Raw genomic sequence first — 18,754 nt, 5'->3', positions numbered from 1 at the left:
CCTGCCATCATCTGCTCTGGATGTTTAGTATCTTTAAAAAGCACAGGGTTTAAGCCATTTAGAAAATCTGAAAATTATATGCAGCCTCTCACACAAGTGAGCATATGCATGTTCTTTACAGTTGTGGGTAATATAAAATTGTATAAATACCTATGCTTAGTTAAGAAAGAAAAACTGGGAAAATATTTAATATAAACTTCTAGAAAAACCAAACAAAAAATCATAATGAAACTCCCCCTAAAAAACAGGCTGAAGTGAAGCAAAGCAAAGAAAAAGTTAAACAGAAAAATAAATATTAATAAAAAAGAGAAACTTTACAAGATGTGATCAATATTATGAAACTGAAGAACTAAAGGGAATAAATTAAAAGTGATAAATCTTTTAATTTAAAAATTCAGTTAAGACATCCATGTTAGCGTGCTCTGTAACGGTCTGATACAATCATGATGAATTTATGCATGTCAGTTCTGGGTTTATCATCCCAGATTGTACTATGCTTACTTTTAAAGGCATATTTAGTTTCTTTCATGTGTTTTCCCCTTATAGTACAACTCTTGAGTTAAGGTTGTGAGCTCTAGCCTACAGGAACATTAATGTTAGCCATGTATGAAAATACCTACAACATACATCTGATTGAGGTACCCGGTCTGACACCCCATTTCCCTGAGCCCTTTAGCATTCCCACGTGGTAACCTCATCGCTCTTCCTGAAGGGAGGGGGTCTTGGGAGCCGGTGATTACCTCTCCTTGAGCAAGGCTTTTCGCCAGCCCCCACACTGAAGCAAGTGCTGGAGATGGATTTATGCCAGTTGGAATTTCTTATCTGCAATTCAGTTATCTCTTCATCATCAGTGACTACCGCCTCCTTCACCTGTGACACAAACAAGCCAAAAAAATCATACAGCCTTTCCTTTTGTAGTCATATCACACTGTAGGATGATACTGATTCTTCAACCCGTCTGTAGCAAGAACAGGCTTGTGGATAACTTCAGATCGTATTGATTCCATTTTCATGCATTTTGCAAATGACAGATAGTATGTTGGTCAGTTTTGTTCAATGAAGAGCACCAATTTAGAGTTGCAATTAATAATCACAGTATTGCCAGAAATTTTATCAAGTGAAAAATTTTATCACGTTTTGCCATCTAGATGAGACACAAAAGTTGTACTTAGCCATCTAAACATTAAGAAAGTTTCCGTTGACATTAAATGCACAGAGCAGCACTGTATTATTGTTATTACTGCATTTATATGTATCTTACACCACCAACTTTTCTGCGTGTGTCCCTCTCACTGGACATCTTACAGGTTCTGAGAAAAAAATCAACCTTTGTGTCCGTGAGACCTGGCCACTTTATAGAAGGGTTACCTGAGCACATTACCTAAATTGTTCTCAGAATACCAAAATTTGAAGAGTACCAAAATTTTATGAGAATACACAAATATCCCTAGCTTTTCTGTAATGAAGGTATTTATTATTACTTCATCATGTCATTCTTTGTTATTTCCTGTTCTTTTTTTTCTTCTTCCCCTGAAGAGCTTCCCCTGAAGCTCTTTTTTGCTCTTGCATATTGTGCACCATGGGAAATGTTAAAAAAGAATGTCTCTCCAATCTCTTTAAGTATGAAAATAAATTATATTTATAGGCAGGAAGTAAAGCAGCCTTTCTGAGTGTGGAGCAGATTTATTTATTTTGAAATTCAGAAAGGCACTGAGTGGGCACCGACCCAGTGAGGACAGCAACTGACCCTCGACTGAGGGACTTGCTCATTGCTGACCTGGGGCAAAAGCCCCCCCTCTGAGCTCCAGGACAGGGGCAGGTGTAAGTCATACTGGGGACTGTGCCAGGAGAGGTGCAGGACCAAACATTTTCCTGTGAGATGCTCGGAAAGTTGACTGAAGTGTATATACATATATATGTATATATATATTTGTGTGAGAGTAGGCTGCATCAAATACTGATGAAGCAGAAGGCTTAAAAGCTTACACCCCATTTTAAGAAATGACTCAGGAACAATGTTTTAAAAGTAATGAGACCACTGCAATAGGAAAAGGATGATTTCTAAAACACTCAAACACGTAGTTACCTCGCGCAAATGGAAGTCACTAGGAACTGGACTCTTAGCTGGCTTTGCAATATCAGTAAGTGACTGACTGAACTTTTAGACACTAAAATATGTTTGAAAATCTTTCCATGAAAATAAAAGTGAAATTTTAATTAACTGCATTATATGCCAATTATATTTTGAATTATACAGCTCTGTTTACACAATGATCCAAGGCCCTTTCCTCTGCTGTTCTGTAAGGTGCTAACAGGGGTAAGAGAAAAAACACAAAAATCTTCATACAAAATGTAAAGGAAAGAAAAGCACAAAATGACTGTTAGGTGGATGCCACTAATTCTGTCTTATTAACTCCAGTATTCCCAAAAGGAAATGGTCAGTGGTTTAGGACTCCTTCTTCAAGCTAGATCAAACTACTGTACCTTTTTCGGTCATCTTTATTTAGACTAAACTATTTTTTTAAATTATTAATGTGCAAATTATATTTTTGAAAGTTTGAACTTTTGTTTTGAAATCCTATTTGAAATTACGTAACAAGTTTTCCCATTGAACAATTGTTCTTATTTATCTTTTCTGACAAGTCCATGTGCACTCTTCTTCATAATGAGATATGGCACAGAGACATATAGTGTAACAGCTGTTCTCACTTTTGCTAGGACTATTATTGTTGTTTGAGGCATTTTATCATCTTAAGTAGATCAAATTATTTTCTGTTATGATAAAAAATTTGACACAACAAAATTGAGATATTTTGGTCTGTAAAAGAACATATGTATTTTATATTTGCAAGAAGTAACTTCTTCTATCCAGTCGTCAAAATGGAAATTCAGAACTGCCAGGAGCAGTTTTGAAGTGATGCACGCTTTCAGCCTTTCTTGGTTTCTTATCAAGGCTCCTATATAGCTTTCACATGCAGTGATTTCTTGATAATCTAAATAAGTTTTATCAATCTTCTTTCAAGGATACTCCAAAAATAGTCCCAATTCCCAATTCCCTGAAGGTCTGTAGAGAAGTTTGAGAACTACGAAGCCGTGTTTGCCCTTATTCTATGTATTTCCCCTACATAGAAAGTATAGAACTAACTCTGAAATGCCAGAATACTGGCCTGCTTCAACTACTGACTATTGCATTAGTAATATGGATATTTTATGTTACTGCAATAATGATGATATCAGTATGGTATGAAACATTAAAAAACATACAAAAATAACATTAAAAATTCTACAAAAGTAAAAAAATAAACCCTCCAAACCAAACATTTGAAGAATCTAGAAGGTTAAATGTTTTAAAATTCATATCTTTTGGAATATTTGATTAAGCGAAAGTCCTGAAATAAGATACTTTGGTTCGTAAAGGAATATGAATATTTTATATGCACAACAAATAACTTTTTATTTTTACTTAATCCAAAAGCAAATTTCAGATTGTTGAAAGTTTCACAAAAAAGGGAAAATCTAGATGTGATCCATTTAACATTGCCTGTCCCACTTTTCCTCACTGACTCAATGCTGGGCATGTTGAGCTCAGTACCAAAAGCTGAGTGACAGCAGGGACATGCACAACTGGCTTTGGCAGCCCCAGCTAGCTGCAAGGCAGCAAAGCACCCATGCGAAATAGCTTACCCAGCAGGAGCATGGGGCCTCATCCCGGGAGATGCCGAGTAACCCCAGAGGTGCTGAGCCCTCTTTTTCCCAGCTTGAGTTCAGTCCTGGGACATGGCCAGCACCGTGGTGGGCTTGGCAGGCTCAGGAGCACACCAGTCATATTGCACTTTCGGGGATGAAGCACCCACCCTCCTCCCAGGTTCAGTGGGAGAGCAGAAGCTCACTCTATCTTTTTCTGCCAATTACAGGGTGGTTCAGGTGTCCCAAGGATGCAAGGAGAGACTTATAACACCTCTGCTGCAGAACAGAGGGACCTATTGCTGAGCAAAGTGGGGAATCCTCTTTGATTTCTCCGTCCCTCACATATTTATGCTCTTGCCATCCGAAATGAGGCCAGAAGTGAGCTGTGCAGCACATCCTCCCTTTGCTGTTGTTTTGAGCAGCGCTCCAGTTTCTCTGGCACGGAGCATGGCTACATCTCCCTCTCCACCATGTCAGCGAGAGCACAACCCATAGGAAGGGAAAGGTATGGCATAAGGAGGCTTTGCAGTTGGTGAAAGCAGAAAGTCTCCCTCCTCTGCTTCAGATATTCTTGTGGCCTAGTGAATAAACCACTATTTTTTTCCCAAAATTAATATGTTACCTCTTTAATGACAAGCCATTCTGCTCTGAGTGCTGCACTTCTGTGAACGATGTGCATGGAACTGACTTCTTCACGCCTGGAAGTAAACAAATGGACTTATATTTTAATTCAAACTAAGCATTTCTTAAAGTCCATATTCTTTACAGTAATATTCATTAAGCTCTTCTATTATACTCCATGCAAGGAGAAAACTGGTAATTGCATTCAAAGCAATGATAAGTTACCACTTTAATGGTTCCTTATGTTGTGAGCAATTTATAAATCACTCGGTATCTTCCCAGCAAAGCTTGCCTTCTGTTTTTAAAATGTACCCGTTCGTATCCAACAAAGGGTTTCAGTGCAATAAGAATTAAGGTGTGTCTCTTAGCTTTTACCTGCAAGCAATAATGATGTTGTCAAGCGTTTCAGGCGAGACCAGCCCAGGATTTTGGGGTGGGGAAAGACACTCTGTTATACAGCATCTTCAGTGCTTCCCTCAGAGGGAGGCAGAGACACCTTGAAGGGCTGAGTATAAGGACATCTACCAAGTGTCTTTTTAAATAGACACCAGAGTTGGGGGGGGGAGGGGAAAAGGAACAGGCTTGTAACCATAACTCAGTTGGACTTGTATCCGAGAAGGCAGATGCCATGGATTGGCTCCCTCACCGAACAGCTGCTTTTCTGTTCCTTTTATTGGTAAGTCAGATTTTAAAACAGTATTTGTAAACTCTGTGATTATGCCAGTTGAATCTTCCTCAGCAGAGCATTGCATTTTACAGTGCAAACTACCCCCCCAAAAAAAATCTTGTGAAATTTAGCATAAAGTTGTGCTTATTTTAAACTGCACTTCTGAAGGTTCTGTACAAATAATTTAGTTTTTCATTAAATGCTGACAAATGTTTCTTTTGATTATGACTTTCTGCAGTCTGTTGATGTTCAATATGTAACTTTCTATGTTTAATGCAGGACTTTTCAGGTGAATGTTGTCTGTGGCTACTATTTAAGGAGTGACTGTTATTAATAAAAATCTTATCATTATACAAATCCTAATAACTTGACTAGATATTATTTGGTTCTGTCTTTATTTTTTTTATCAATTGTCTTTGGGTTTGTTTATCAATTGAGGGAATATGAAGAGTAAATCTCTTTTTTTAAACTGATTAGCAAGAGCGCTTCAGAGCTGACCAATTCCTACTGCTATATTTAAGAAAAAAATATGAAATTTAGTGCAGACATTAGCTGAGCAAAAATCAAGACTTGGCCTATTATTTCACATTACAAAGAATTCCTGTCTTGTAGTGAATTAATGTCTGAGCCTCCACGTGCTGAGCAAGTGAATGCATGATGAAAGTGTCGCTGTAAAAGGAAAGTTGTGGCTATAGTCAAGTGGCGTAGTTGTACAGTGTGTTCATCAAGGTACGGAAATTACCCAGAAAGTACTTAAAAGAATTATGGAGGCCCTTATTCTCCTGCAATCTGATTTTTGTGTGGATTATTTTTACTCATCTGTGCTGCTCTTCTAAAATTACGTAGAGGTTTAAGGCCCTGAGGATTGAAAAGAGTAGGATTTCTACTACAGTTACGTCCTTCTGTGGCTTTCGTTTTACACAATGTATTAGTAAGTGTAAATGTTTGTAAACTTCTTGTTACTGGTCCCTCTAGAAATGTTATAGTCAGGGAAAAAGTGTTTGTTGTTATAGAATATAAAATCCTAAAACTTACTTTGAAAAGATAATCCATTAATTTTAGGTGGCAGCTCTGCAGTCAGTAAAGTAGAACTAACCAACACAGGGCAGCTGCCAGGCAAACAATAACAAAACTTGGCAAAAGCAAGTTACGGTTCGGATGAGTTTCTGCCTGTTTCTGCAGAGCAGAGGTCTCTGAGGTTGGCAAGTTGCACATCACACTAACGCTTCTGGATTTTCATGTAGCATTAGTGACTATCCATTTTAGTCAGTTACCTGGTGAGGTAACTGATGTGTTGAAGTTCAGAAAAACGTTGACTGCACTGTATCTAAGATCTGTCCATTCAAAAGTGATTTTACTGCTTTACTTCTCTCGGCAACTCTGGAGCCATTTTCATTCTTTCAGTATATTATCATTACAATTGTGACTGATGAAGGATATGTGTTGGGTCAGGAAAAAGGAGCAATTGTGAAAACTGCCATTATGTTTTGATGATTATCAAATATTTGAACTTTTACTGCCTAGAGGAAACAATTGTTGTTCTTCTCATGCGTTCTTCTGCACAGCAGTGTTCATGGTGGCCTGTACAGCTTAATAGCATCTTTCAGCGCTTTATAGAAAGCTGATGGACAAACTGTAAATCTTAAATAAATTATAAATTATGTATCCAATTTTAGTGTATTCTGAGAAACAGTCTGGGTTTTCAGCTTGATTAATCTTCCATGAAAATCACCTGTCTGAATGGTGTGTCTGGTTAGTATATTGTTAATAAGTTGTATCAAATAAAATTGCTGTGGAGTTATACATATTTTAGTACACTACTATACTTTCAAAAAAAGAAAACTTACCAGCCCTGAAATTAATAATTTTCTATATGCATTTCACCATTGATGGGACTGATTCTGCAACCCTTGCTCACGTGACTTCAAAGGCGTTATTCTCATGAGTAAGGGAGTTATGTTTGTGATACCTGCACAGACATGTTTTATGGAAATAACCTGTTTGATCAGGTATGACTCTTCTCCTGCCAGCTATCATGTGACAGCTAATAATTTTAAATTCACCACATCTCTTATATGCATTTTTGTCTGGCTACATTTTCCCACATGTTATCTACGCTGTTTTTTTTTTTTTCCAGTTGTTAGGCTATGGTTACACCTCCTACTCATAACTTGGTTGCACATAAAAATATTAAGGGGCCAAATCGTCTCCTTGCATATGCATACGAAACATCTGCAAGGATGTAGCCAGGAACCTGCAGGCTCTTCTGCCAAAGAATTTTGTTGTAGAAATAGAAACTAAAGCAATTCCGAATCCAGGAATTATCACCTAAGATTAGGTTTTTAAGTCTGCAGTTTTACATTCCTAAGCAAAAAATGGCCCCTAAGCAAACATGCATTTGCAGCTAGAGCACTCTAAGCTGTATTAGAATTCAGGTTTTATTGAGGAGATTTACTGAGGAGACTTAGCATGACTAATTTGAAAAACTCAAATTTGAATGATAATGGCATACACCCTGTATTGAAATTACTTTTCTGTTCATTTTTCTAATGGTTAAGCTCAGTTATTTTATGGAAATTCATTATATCTGTATGACTCAGCAGAACAGAAACAATCTCAGTGGAAGCTTTCCCAAAGTGGTCAGTTCTTTGAATAAACATATTTTAAAATAAATAAACTTTGGAATATATTCTTCTACCGACATAAGCATTGTCATACTTCTGCTGAAATAGCAATGGATTCTCCCTCCTGGGTGCAATGCAAAATATTGATGTCAGTATATTCCTAACACAGGAAGCAACAGAAACGCCTGACTTCCACAGAATTAGAAAACAAAATGCCAGAAAAATCATCCTGAAACACTTCCCCTTTAAATTGGAAGAAGCACATTCATTAGTGACCTACAAAAATGAAAAGTATAGACAAAAACATATTCATGTTTCGATTTAAAAGTGATCAAATGGCTTCTTTTTAAAATATGAGGTTTTGTCTTATGTTTCAATTCTGCTTCTTATTATTTCATATGCACTGATTTATCATTTTTTAAAGAGATACAGAATGAATAAAGGGAAGGGTTCGTTATTTCAACCCTTTGCTAGTCAGAGCTTTGGCTGAGTAAGAAAGACGTAAAAGTCCCAAAACGCTGACACAACCAGAGCTACCATGGCACCCTGATGACTAATAAAATATGTGTGAGTTCTCAGCACTCCTCCCATCCAGGCCAATAACAATACCGCTGTTGACTTCAAAGGGAGAGAAGCAGATCCAATATGAATAATGCTGGGAAGATGTTAAAGGCGTGTTCAGTCATTTAGGTTTGAGTAGGTGGAGGAGGGAGGATTCCATAATTGCGTATAATATTGCTTGGCAGTCAATTAATGATTAGTTAATTCTTGTTTGTAAATTGCTTTGAAGGTGCAAAGAACTATACACATCCTATGGGCCTAATTCTGTTCCCAGTTACATCAGAATAAATCCAGAATAACTCCAGTGTGACTCTAAGGCGCCATTTTGGACACAAAGTTCAGGCTCTGTATCATTACAATAAAAGACAAGCTTTCAGAAGGCCACTGTGCAGATGACAGTCACCATAAACATGTTGCCTGCCTGCGCCTCTCCCAACTCAAACCAGAAACAGCTTGTGCAGTGAGCCCCTAGCTTCTCTGCAGTTTCCATTTTTTCACAGTCTCTCAGAGACTAACTGGACAGCAAATCTTGATATCATTCTGATCAGCTTGCCTACCCCAAGGTCCTCAGGATGCATCCCACACATTCCAGTGGCTCCTATTGCTTTAATTATCGTTAATCACCGAATCTATGGAAAGTACTGTACTCGGATACTAGTTTAGAAGGGAAATTTGTTCACTACCTAGAAGTATGCTGGAGTTAGCTGCTAGGAGACAGTATTTCTGTGCTGGAAATAGCACTAGAAAAAAAGGGTTTGGCTCACAGAGAGATATTAGAAATAGACAACTGGGGTGGGGGAGCCTTCTAACTGCTGGTGGTATTGGAGAACTGGAAAACATTAGTTGGGGAGGCAGAGGAACCTCCATCCCTGGATGAAGTTGGATAGACGTCACTCCAGAATTGTTGAGGTTTAGCTGGTGAACTAGACAACTTTGTCTGGTGTCTGCCTGCCCTCCTTCCTGTAACATGGCAGTAACTGAGAGAGACATACCAAACACAGACATCAAGTTCGTCGGATCAGCCTTTTCAAATATGACAAACGGTACTAAGGACTCTGGATTCAAAACCATCAAGACTTCTTTCAAGATCTTCCATTAGCAACAAGTAGCAGAATGGGATTTTCCTTAGTTAGCATGGAACAAATGTGGAAATACGGGGCCTAAATTTACAATCGCCAGCATTGCTGATGAACAAATTCCTGACATTCCCATTATTGGTGCTCAAAAACAAAGGATGAAACTCCAGTGTAAAATGTATATTCTTTACTGCTTGAAACCAGAACTCCCTATAGCCTGAAATCAAGTCTTTTATGAATATTCATGTCCTTAAAGAACAGAATTCTTTACATGCATAATTCTTATTGCAGAGATGCTCAACACAGTTTTTCAGTTAGGCCTGCTGAGTATGAGAGTGATGTGGCTGGATGTGAGATATTAGTTTCACTGTTAAATAACAGAATAGGCCACAGGATGCAGACAGTAGACAAGATTCACTAACATTGCACTGGGAGGTGTGTACCCGTACTTTTCTGGGTCAAGACAATTGCTTGCATGCCAGAAGGGATTTCAGCCTAAGGGTGGAGAGGATTTCACTGTACTCGCCCAAGGAGGCTCTGCTCTGCCGGTGGGATCAACTGGTAAGAGACGTTGAATCCGTGCTATTTCTGGTGGACTTCATCACCCAGGTTCTCTGGTGAGGGTGTAATCTGCCACTTCTACTCTCCCATGTTTCCCCAGGCTCCAAGGGGGATTATAAAAGGACAGGTCTGAGCTCCCACTGGGGTGAAAAAAACCCCGCAGTTTAAATGGAGTCTGATCTTGTCCCTTCTCTGAGATGAGTAATGGCTGCACATGAATTTGAACCCCATTCTGCAGCTGAAGATTTAAATAGTCACCAGGACATAAACTCAGATTAAAAGATGTATTGATGCTTTTAGCACAACATGAATATAGTGTAATGATTTTCCTGCAGAGTACTTTTCTTAACCATTTTTGTCAATAGCTTGCTCAAAGAACCAAGAAAAAAAAATCCTTACTCCATGAATAGTCCAACAAATTTCAAGGTATATGCACACCAAATGGGCAAATCCACAGTCTAAATTCCCTCATTCAGAAACAGATTAGGGCAGCCATTACGTGCCGAGGTCTCAGGGAATGTTCTGGGCAAGATCAGATCATTAGAGACATTGCTTTGTAAATGACAGATGGTGGACCTCTTACGGCATATAGGTAAATGGGGAAAAGGGGGAAGAGACAGGAAGGAGGGTGAAGCTGCTGTTCATTAATCTGTTGCGTGTAAAAGGTTGTTTTAACATGAAGTAAGTGGAAAAAAGTCTCTGCCCATCTTCCAGCCTTGACAGAACAATGCAATAAATTTGAAGTGAGGAAAGTCCCATGAGGTAAAGCTACCATAGAGAAAAAGATTGTCACAGATTTTATCCAAGTACAACTGACATAAAACCCACCAGATAAAACATGTCAGACAAAAAAAAAAAGCTGTTGAACAGTACTGGGAAATGATAAGGAAAGCGGAAAATTGATAACTACAGCTGTTAACCACAATTGGTGAGAAAAGAGAACCTGCAACACTTTTTGAGTCACCTGGATATTTTATTTCTCCCAATGATGAATGAAGCAAGCATCCAGTCCTGTAAATCCCATATTCTTCACCCTTTATTGTCTGAAAAGAGCAGAGGCAGGTCCTAAACCCAAAAGAGATGCTCTGAAGAGGTACATTCACCAAGTGAGCTTCATTTTCACACCTTATTTAGGAACAAGGTTAATTAAACTGTGCCTTCTTTTAAATTGTGCTAATCAAGAAATTGAGGATTCTCTATTATTTTAATTTTAATTTTAAAGTAATTACATATTGCATCTGATCCTGCCACCTTTATTTACTCAAGACTTTGGCCGCATAATTAGACCTCAAATCAAAGCCCACTGCACTCCAGGGAAATCTGCCTGATGACTGCAGTTGGCTTTCCGTCTTACACTGAATCTCTTCAACCTCAGCGGGAAGCTTAAGAAAACATTTTTGTTCTTTTTGGTTAAACTACATAGGTACTCCAGGTCTACTGTGGACTTTCTAAATAAGAAAAAATAAAGAATACATTCTTTAGAATAAATAAATACTCTTTTTCTAGTTTCTTAGACATATTTTTAGTAGCAACTCTTGCAACCACTTCCCTCTTCAGCTGAGGTGTTGCAACCTAAAATCTGTGTGAAAGCTGTATTTTGATGTAGGTATAACTTGAAATTTGCTATGGCACATCCATTCAAACTCAAAGTTCTGCCTTGAAAGACAGAATTAATTCTGAAGGTGCTAACGTCGAGGAATTCAAGTGATGGATATAGAAAAAAATGAATTGCATAAAGTCATTTATGGAAATCCTGTAGCTACTGCCTAGATAGGCTCTTGCAATAGACTTGAGAAAAAGTACTGCTCCAGTCCTGCAGTATAGCAATGCACGGCAGTTGGGTTTTGCTTACTGCATTTTGCCCTGCATTTTCATATGCCAATCTTTGTATTGTTCTTGCAGGTACTCTTGGATTTCAGCACAGGATTTCATGTAAAGGTAATACATATTTCTTTAGAAACTGATTTACCTACCAAATGAAATGTAACCAATGCAAAAATGAAATGGAAAATACTGAACTAAGACATTTCTGAACATGAAGATTGAAAACATATTTAAATATTAAACAGTTGCAGAAAATAACCTGCTCACCCTCTCAAGAGAAGTTCTCCTGAACCTAAATGAGTAGCTCATACACAGGAATAATTTTAAAGTAAACATGTACAGTCTTAAAGTTTGGGACTTGCAGACATATAAAAAAGCACATGATCTATAAAATTCCCTTTTTTTCTTATTGTTGGCAATTCTAAATGTCTGTATTAATTTTAAATGGATTGAGTTACTGGTCATATGATACTGGAACTCTCTGTCAAAGGTAAAAGAATGGGATGAAAATGGAATGGCAAGATGGAAAACCTTCAGAAGACAAAAACGTGAATGGATCAAATTTGCTGCAGCTTGTAGAGAAGGAGAAGATAATTCTAAGAGGAATCCAATTGCCAAAGTAAGTAGAAAGAAAAACAAAAGTGTTCACTGACAAGGAAGTTTTTCTAAAGACAGGCTGATAAAAGCAGAGAGATTTAAAAGTATATTTGTTTAGAGAAGTCAAAGCAAGGAATGTAGAATAAAAGAAAGATGATGCAATATTTCCAGCTCTGCTGAGACAGTCTCATAAGGTGAACCCGTGTGGCTGCTGAGGAGTGACCAAAGGCTTCCTAGAACATTGCCATCGGTCTACTTCCTGGACAGCTCCAACCATAGTCTCTTCGTGTGCAGCATCTGTGTGCTAGATCGTGGTATTTTTCTTTTCTCTCTCACCCTGAGAAACCCCTGAGCAGAAGTTCAAGGATAGTGCATGACTTCTGTGGGCAACAGAGCAAAGAAAATGTCTTCCTATCCTCTCACCATGACTGTACCCTTACTGAGGTCCAGCCACAGTGTGATACTCTTAAAAGTTTCTCTCTCCACTTCCCTGCCAGAAGATTTAAGAGAAATAGAAAGCCTGTCCAGCACTTAAGGGGAGGTGGATCTCTAGGCTGACTGTTTTGTAGAAGAGTCTTCCATCGGTTCTGTCAATTGAACCTTGTGATACGCGGTTGACAAACTGAAATTATATAGATTTTTTTACAGGAACTAATAATAGGAAAAAAAGCCCTGCAGGTGTCCTCAGTAAACTGGCATAAATTATTACTACCTATTCTTGTAGATCCGATCAGATTGTGAAGAAAAGCATCCAATCACATACAGCATCTCTGGAGTTGGAATTGATCGTGCCCCCTATGGAATATTTGTTGTTAACCCAAGAACAGGAGAAATTAATATAACTTCAATAGTGGATAGGGAAGTAACCCCAGTATTTGTTGTAAGTACTCCCCTTTTTCTTTTACTTCTATAATGATGGATCCAGGGTGGGGCAGGGAGAGCAGAAGGAGACGAATTCATTTGTTTCAGATTGTTACCTTGCTTACCTCACTTTTGGTTTTAAAATGAGTAAATCTCTTTATCTAGATACGTTGCTTTGCTAAACACTCAGTGACGGGTATAGATTTGGAACCACCCCTTGAACTTCGAGTCAGAGTTCTGGATATAAATGATAACCCTCCTATATTTGCACAAACTGTATTTACAGGATCTATTGAAGAAAGCAGTATGGACAGTAAGTAACTATGTTATGCCTATTATAGTACAGTTAGTGAAGCTCCCAGAATACAGTTAATATAAACCTGGGGTGCTCATTCTACTTTTTCTTAGGCAATGACATATATTGGCCAGGGCTACTGCAGAGGAAGGAGCGGCAGATGCTTCTCCAAGTGCTATTCAAGCCAGGGCCCAAGCTCATTGCCTAGAATTAAGCAGCCGTGCTTCCTTCTCCCTTTCCTCCCACACATGAACGCTGAATGTTCCAGTTTCTAACCATACCATCATGCAAATTCTTTCAGATGTGAAAATTTAAAATACAACAGTTCATTCCTTCTCATTAAAAAACATTAACATTACACCTACACTTATTTCCTTTGAGGGTATATAAAATATGTTTTTTCCCATTTTTTCTATTTCAAATATTTGTATTTGTAGCCTGTGCATTGCAGTTGCAGTAGAATATTACTAAATAAACCCTTACTTAAACCACTAAAATGGTTCTTTTTACTAAAAGTACAGCAATCAACATTAGAGATGCAAATAGCACTGAGGCGATGGTGCCTAATGCTCATTTTCTACTTTCTAGAGATTCTCATTTAAAACTGTGGAGATTTTTTACATGAATATCTACAAGCTCAGTACTTACTCTTTTTACATAGTCCCTATGGTGACTTAAAGAAGTTCAGTGAAAATCTGCATTACTCCATCTGACCTTAATTTTTAATGCATTTTAAAGTCATTAACATTCAGCCAGAATCAGTACAGCAAAATTAAACTTTTGTTTTTCTTTGTAAATATCAATGAATAGATAGCATTCTATCATTTTTATACACCAATATTTAACATTGTCTTGATGAGTTGTTTGCAGGAACAAAACAGATTTTCTGATTTGCTTTTTTAATTATTTTTTTTATTTATTTTTAGACACACTGGTGATGAAAATAATTGCATCAGATGCAGATGAACCTAATCATTTGAATTCTAAAATTGCCTTCAAGATAGAGAGTCAGGAACCTTCAGGTCCACCCATGTTCATTATGAATAAATATACTGGAGAACTCCATCTTGCAAATTATCTTGACAGAGAGGTAACATTTCCCTTTTCAAAGTTAAATAACGTGATGTTGTGGTGTATATGTGTTATGAGAGTGGGGGGAAAAACAAAAAAAAAAGAGAAAGGTTGTGGTTTTTACAAAAATTAAGGGAGAAATGCATTTTTTCTATATGTTACAATAAAATGTCTAAGGCAAATTCCTACATTAGGAAATAGTAGCAAGACATGAGTATTTATAACATTTAAGACATACAGGTGGTCCTTCTAACATGCTCATTTCTCTTTCTGTGACAGCAACATAGTAGCTACACTCTTGTTGTGAAGGCATCAGACCGGGATGGAGCTGCAGATGGAATATCATCCCTTTGTAGCTGTAACGTTAAAGTTATTGATGTCAATGACAACTTCCCAACTCTTGCTCAGAGCTCTGTAAGTTTTTAATACCAAAAGCGACATCACTGTTTCAAAACCCTGTTGAAAAACCCAGTTGATAACAGAGCCCTTACTAACCCGCAGAGCACTTTCACATTTGAATGCTGCACTGGATTAACAGGCTTGTCTCCTTGAAGCGTGCTCAAAATCCAATCCGTCGCTTGCACACCAATTCTGATAACATACACGTAGATTATTTTTGTACTCAGAGAAGTCAATCCTGACACTGACTTCTCTGTATCCAGAGAAATCCAGTCATTCAGGTGTCCAGACCCATGCAATATGGCCAGATTACGTAGATTAACCCAATCTTTGTACGATCTTTTCTTATAGAAAGCACAAATCCATTTCCTCTAAGCTGCCTCTGCAAACACTTGAGGTGATACAGCTCTTCAGATCTGCAACCAGAATCACAATTTACCCAGAACACATGATTTTTATTAAGTCGGCATGGACTGTGGGCAGGACGTCCTTCAAAAGAATCTCTGCAGTCAGCTGTGTTTTCCTCACGTTATATATTTTAGTGTTTGCTAACAGATATTTATCTGTCGTTCCAGTTTTCAGCAAGTATTTCAGAAAATTCACTCAGTTCAGATCTGCTACGAATACAAGCTCTGGATGCTGATGAAGAGTTTACAGACAATTGGTTAGCAGAGTTTTTCTTTCTATCCGGTAATGAAGATAACTGGTTTGAAATTGTTACAGATCGAGCTACAAATCAAGGAATCCTTAGAGTAATTAAGGTATGGATAAATATTGTGATTCAACTGTTGAAATAATCATCTTAAAATAGTTTTAATTAACTGTTAACAAAATTAAACGAGCAGTAAAAACACTGCCACTCAACCATTTAAAACAGAATATATTTAAATAAAGTTAAAGGAACTTTTATTTATTATCTAGTTCTCTGTGGTTTATCTTTTAGGAACTGAATTATGAATATCTCCAAACTCACTCACTGATTATTGGTGTCAGGAACGTAGCTGCCTTCCACCACTCTGTTGCGCGTGACTTCCAAATGTCTGGAACACCCCTCACAATAGAAGTGAAAAACGTGATTGAACCACCAAGATTTCATCCGTCTTCAGTTGTGTTTTCTGTATCAGAAAGCACAAGAGTGAATTATGTTGTGGGAACATACACAGCCATCGATGAGGACACTGGAGCTATTGCATCAAATGTTGTGTAAGCTCTGCTCTGCTTAACTCCCTGGACGGAATAATTCTTTTAATCGAGATTTTAATGGGGTGAGGAATAGGTATTTTAAAGGGTGCTTTAAAAAACAACTTAAAAAATGTTAATAGATTAGCAATAGAATAATAGCAATAGAACAGTATATTCTTTAGCCCATTTTTATGCTATGATTGCTTTTGTTTCCTGACCTACTTTCCTTAGGCTTGTGCACAAGACAAAGAAAATATCATTTTTCTAACGCGCTGTAACTTAAATAAACGAGAACAGATTTTTTTTCTAACCCAACCTAAGAATATTTTTTCTTGAAATGTTTGCTACAAATAGGGAATTTGTTAGCATCTCTAAAAAAGCAAGCAGAAAACCTCAATAATAGGCAATATTATACAATCAGAGTAGAAGAGGTCACTACCAGCTCATTCTATAATTAAAAAAAAAAAATTATTTGACATTTATTTCTACTGAAATTAATGATAATTAATGGAACCATAATTTGCTTTTTAATGTATGTAGAAATAAATACATGTAATTTACAAAGGTTTGAAAAGTTTTCATAAAACAGAGAAATATGTTAGCAAATACAACTGTAGAATGCTATAGGAAGAGCTTGGATTTAACTACTGATATCAACAAGGGTTCTAGTAAAGGTTTAAAGGGTCCAGAAAGATTTTACTTTTAGACTATGATACCACTTTCAAAATATAATGGACTTCTACGCATTAACTTTATTCCTAATTATTTTTCTGCTCTAAATCTTTTGAAGTCTACAGGAATTTTGCTTGAACAAGGTGAAATGCAATAGGACCTACAGCAGCCTAAAGAAAAATATTCCAAAGTGACAAATATTGTTTGCAAAATAAATACGTAATATATATATTCATAACATAAAGTATTTTTACTTCACCAAATACAGATATAGTATAGGACGTGATCCAGCTGCCTGGTTCAGAATCAATCAAAACACTGGTGAAATCACACTGAACAAAGTTATTGACCGGGAATCAATCTATGTAATCAATGGGCAGTATAGAGCAGAGGTTCTGGCTATCACCAGAGGTAAGAAAAGAGATTAAGTTTTCTGAAACAAAACTCTCTTTGTTCCAGATTTCTCTCTTTTTTTTTCCTCTTTCTAGTTTTCCCACTTGAACTGCATTATTTATAGTATCAATATTCTCTCCTGACCACAAATATCTTCTTTTTACAGGGGTTACTCGATATACTGCTACTGGCACCATTGTGCTTTCAATACAAGACATCAATGACAACTGCCCAACTATTAATACTGAATTAAGGAAAGTATGTATGCATTCCCCATCAGTGATTATCACAGCAAAGGATAGGGATGGTGACCCATATGGTCCCCCCTTTACGTTCAGCATACATGGTGAACCTCAAACTACATGGATTATCAGATCAATAAATGGTAAATTAACCTACATTTTATAACAGAATAAACCACAGTAATAAGCTCTTATCTAAGATAACAGATTAGGATAACCTTTTAATAACAAAACAGTTATTAGAATCTATTCTAATCTCACTTAAATGTGATTTTATGCTCATATGAATCCAAGAAGTTGCTCTGGATTTGCACATATATATATAGCTATATAAATCATATTAGAAATAGAAAAAGAATCATTACATGTGTTTTATCTAGTGACCATCTTTTAAAGGAAACTAAAAATATACTGATAAAAACAGAGCAGCAAAACTGTACTTTACTTGGGTATAGCTATGATAAGCACCTCTATTGGTCTAAACCTGATGAGGTAATTCAAAAGGAGTAATTTGATACCTTTTTATTTCTATATTATCTAAAAAATTCTAAGCATATGACAAAACTCTCAAATTTATTTATTAGAGCATAAAGTTATTAGTTGGCAGAGTTTTACTTTTATGAGAGACATATGAAAATGGCAAATAAAGATTACAGCTTTTGCAATTTATTGTACAAATTGTACTTACTCGTATTTCTAAGAAAAACATTTTAGTCAGTGCCCAGTGGAGCTTTTCCAGTTTCCTCCAATAAGACATGACAAACTAATGAATTAATCAAATCTCATACATTACTAAATGACAGAATTTGCATAACTTACTATATGCATAGAAGACTATATTAAATGGTAAATATCACAATTATAACTACTCTTGTGTCTCCTATTTGTCCTAAACAGATGAAAATGTGCAACTTTAAATATTTTAAAATTACTGAAAAAAACATTTGCAAAACACATGTAAATTCCTTGTGAGAGAAACAAACACCTTATAAAATTGCAATTTTTATGTTCACAATTGTGCAAATAAAAATCAGGAAAAGCAGCAGTAGATATAAAAAAGTGCATTTACCCCTTTTATATTTCTCAGGTTAAAAAGTGATGACTAGACTGATCTGGCTCAGGTTTTCCAAAAGAAAAAACTAGCATAGATGAATATCATAAGTTTCAGCTTTGAATAAGTACTGTAGACGCATAAGTAACTGAAGATCTTAGAATGGGAATACTTAGTCTTCTTTCTGTTCTATGAACATTACTCACAAACATTATAGATTTGTACAGTATTTGTAGTAAATACCATAATCTAAATATTTTTCTCTTTTTTTCCCCCAAAGCTTCCTCTGCAGAACTAGTGAGTCAGAACATTGACTTTTACATCTATAGGATCTATATCAGCGTAAGAGATAACCAAGGCCGACGCTGCC

General features: G+C 36.8%; 1 protein-coding gene across 1 annotated transcript in view; it reads left to right on the top strand.

Moving 5' to 3' along the window:
• Window positions 1-4,936: 4,936 nt before the first annotated feature.
• The window catches only part of LOC103904252 (desmoglein-4-like), a 21,126-nt gene continuing 7,308 nt past the window's right edge, over window positions 4,937-18,754 (top strand). Inside the window, exons 1-12 of the mRNA XM_009285665.2 lie at window positions 4,937-4,984; window positions 11,700-11,735; window positions 12,112-12,240; window positions 12,943-13,098; window positions 13,245-13,392; window positions 14,301-14,464; window positions 14,725-14,859; window positions 15,420-15,605; window positions 15,788-16,047; window positions 16,967-17,109; window positions 17,258-17,476; window positions 18,665-18,751. Of these exons, the coding sequence (XP_009283940.1) occupies window positions 4,937-4,984; window positions 11,700-11,735; window positions 12,112-12,240; window positions 12,943-13,098; window positions 13,245-13,392; window positions 14,301-14,464; window positions 14,725-14,859; window positions 15,420-15,605; window positions 15,788-16,047; window positions 16,967-17,109; window positions 17,258-17,476; window positions 18,665-18,751 (1,711 nt within the window). The remainder of the gene's footprint in view (window positions 4,985-11,699; window positions 11,736-12,111; window positions 12,241-12,942; window positions 13,099-13,244; window positions 13,393-14,300; window positions 14,465-14,724; window positions 14,860-15,419; window positions 15,606-15,787; window positions 16,048-16,966; window positions 17,110-17,257; window positions 17,477-18,664; window positions 18,752-18,754) is intronic.

This window comes from Aptenodytes forsteri, unplaced genomic scaffold (genome assembly GCF_000699145.1).
Source record: "Aptenodytes forsteri isolate BGI_AS27 unplaced genomic scaffold, ASM69914v1 Scaffold23, whole genome shotgun sequence".
In the NCBI taxonomy this organism is placed as follows: domain Eukaryota; kingdom Metazoa; phylum Chordata; class Aves; order Sphenisciformes; family Spheniscidae; genus Aptenodytes; species Aptenodytes forsteri.
The sequence above is the reverse complement of the archived record's forward strand: the minus strand, read 5'-3'. Positions and strand labels throughout refer to the sequence as shown.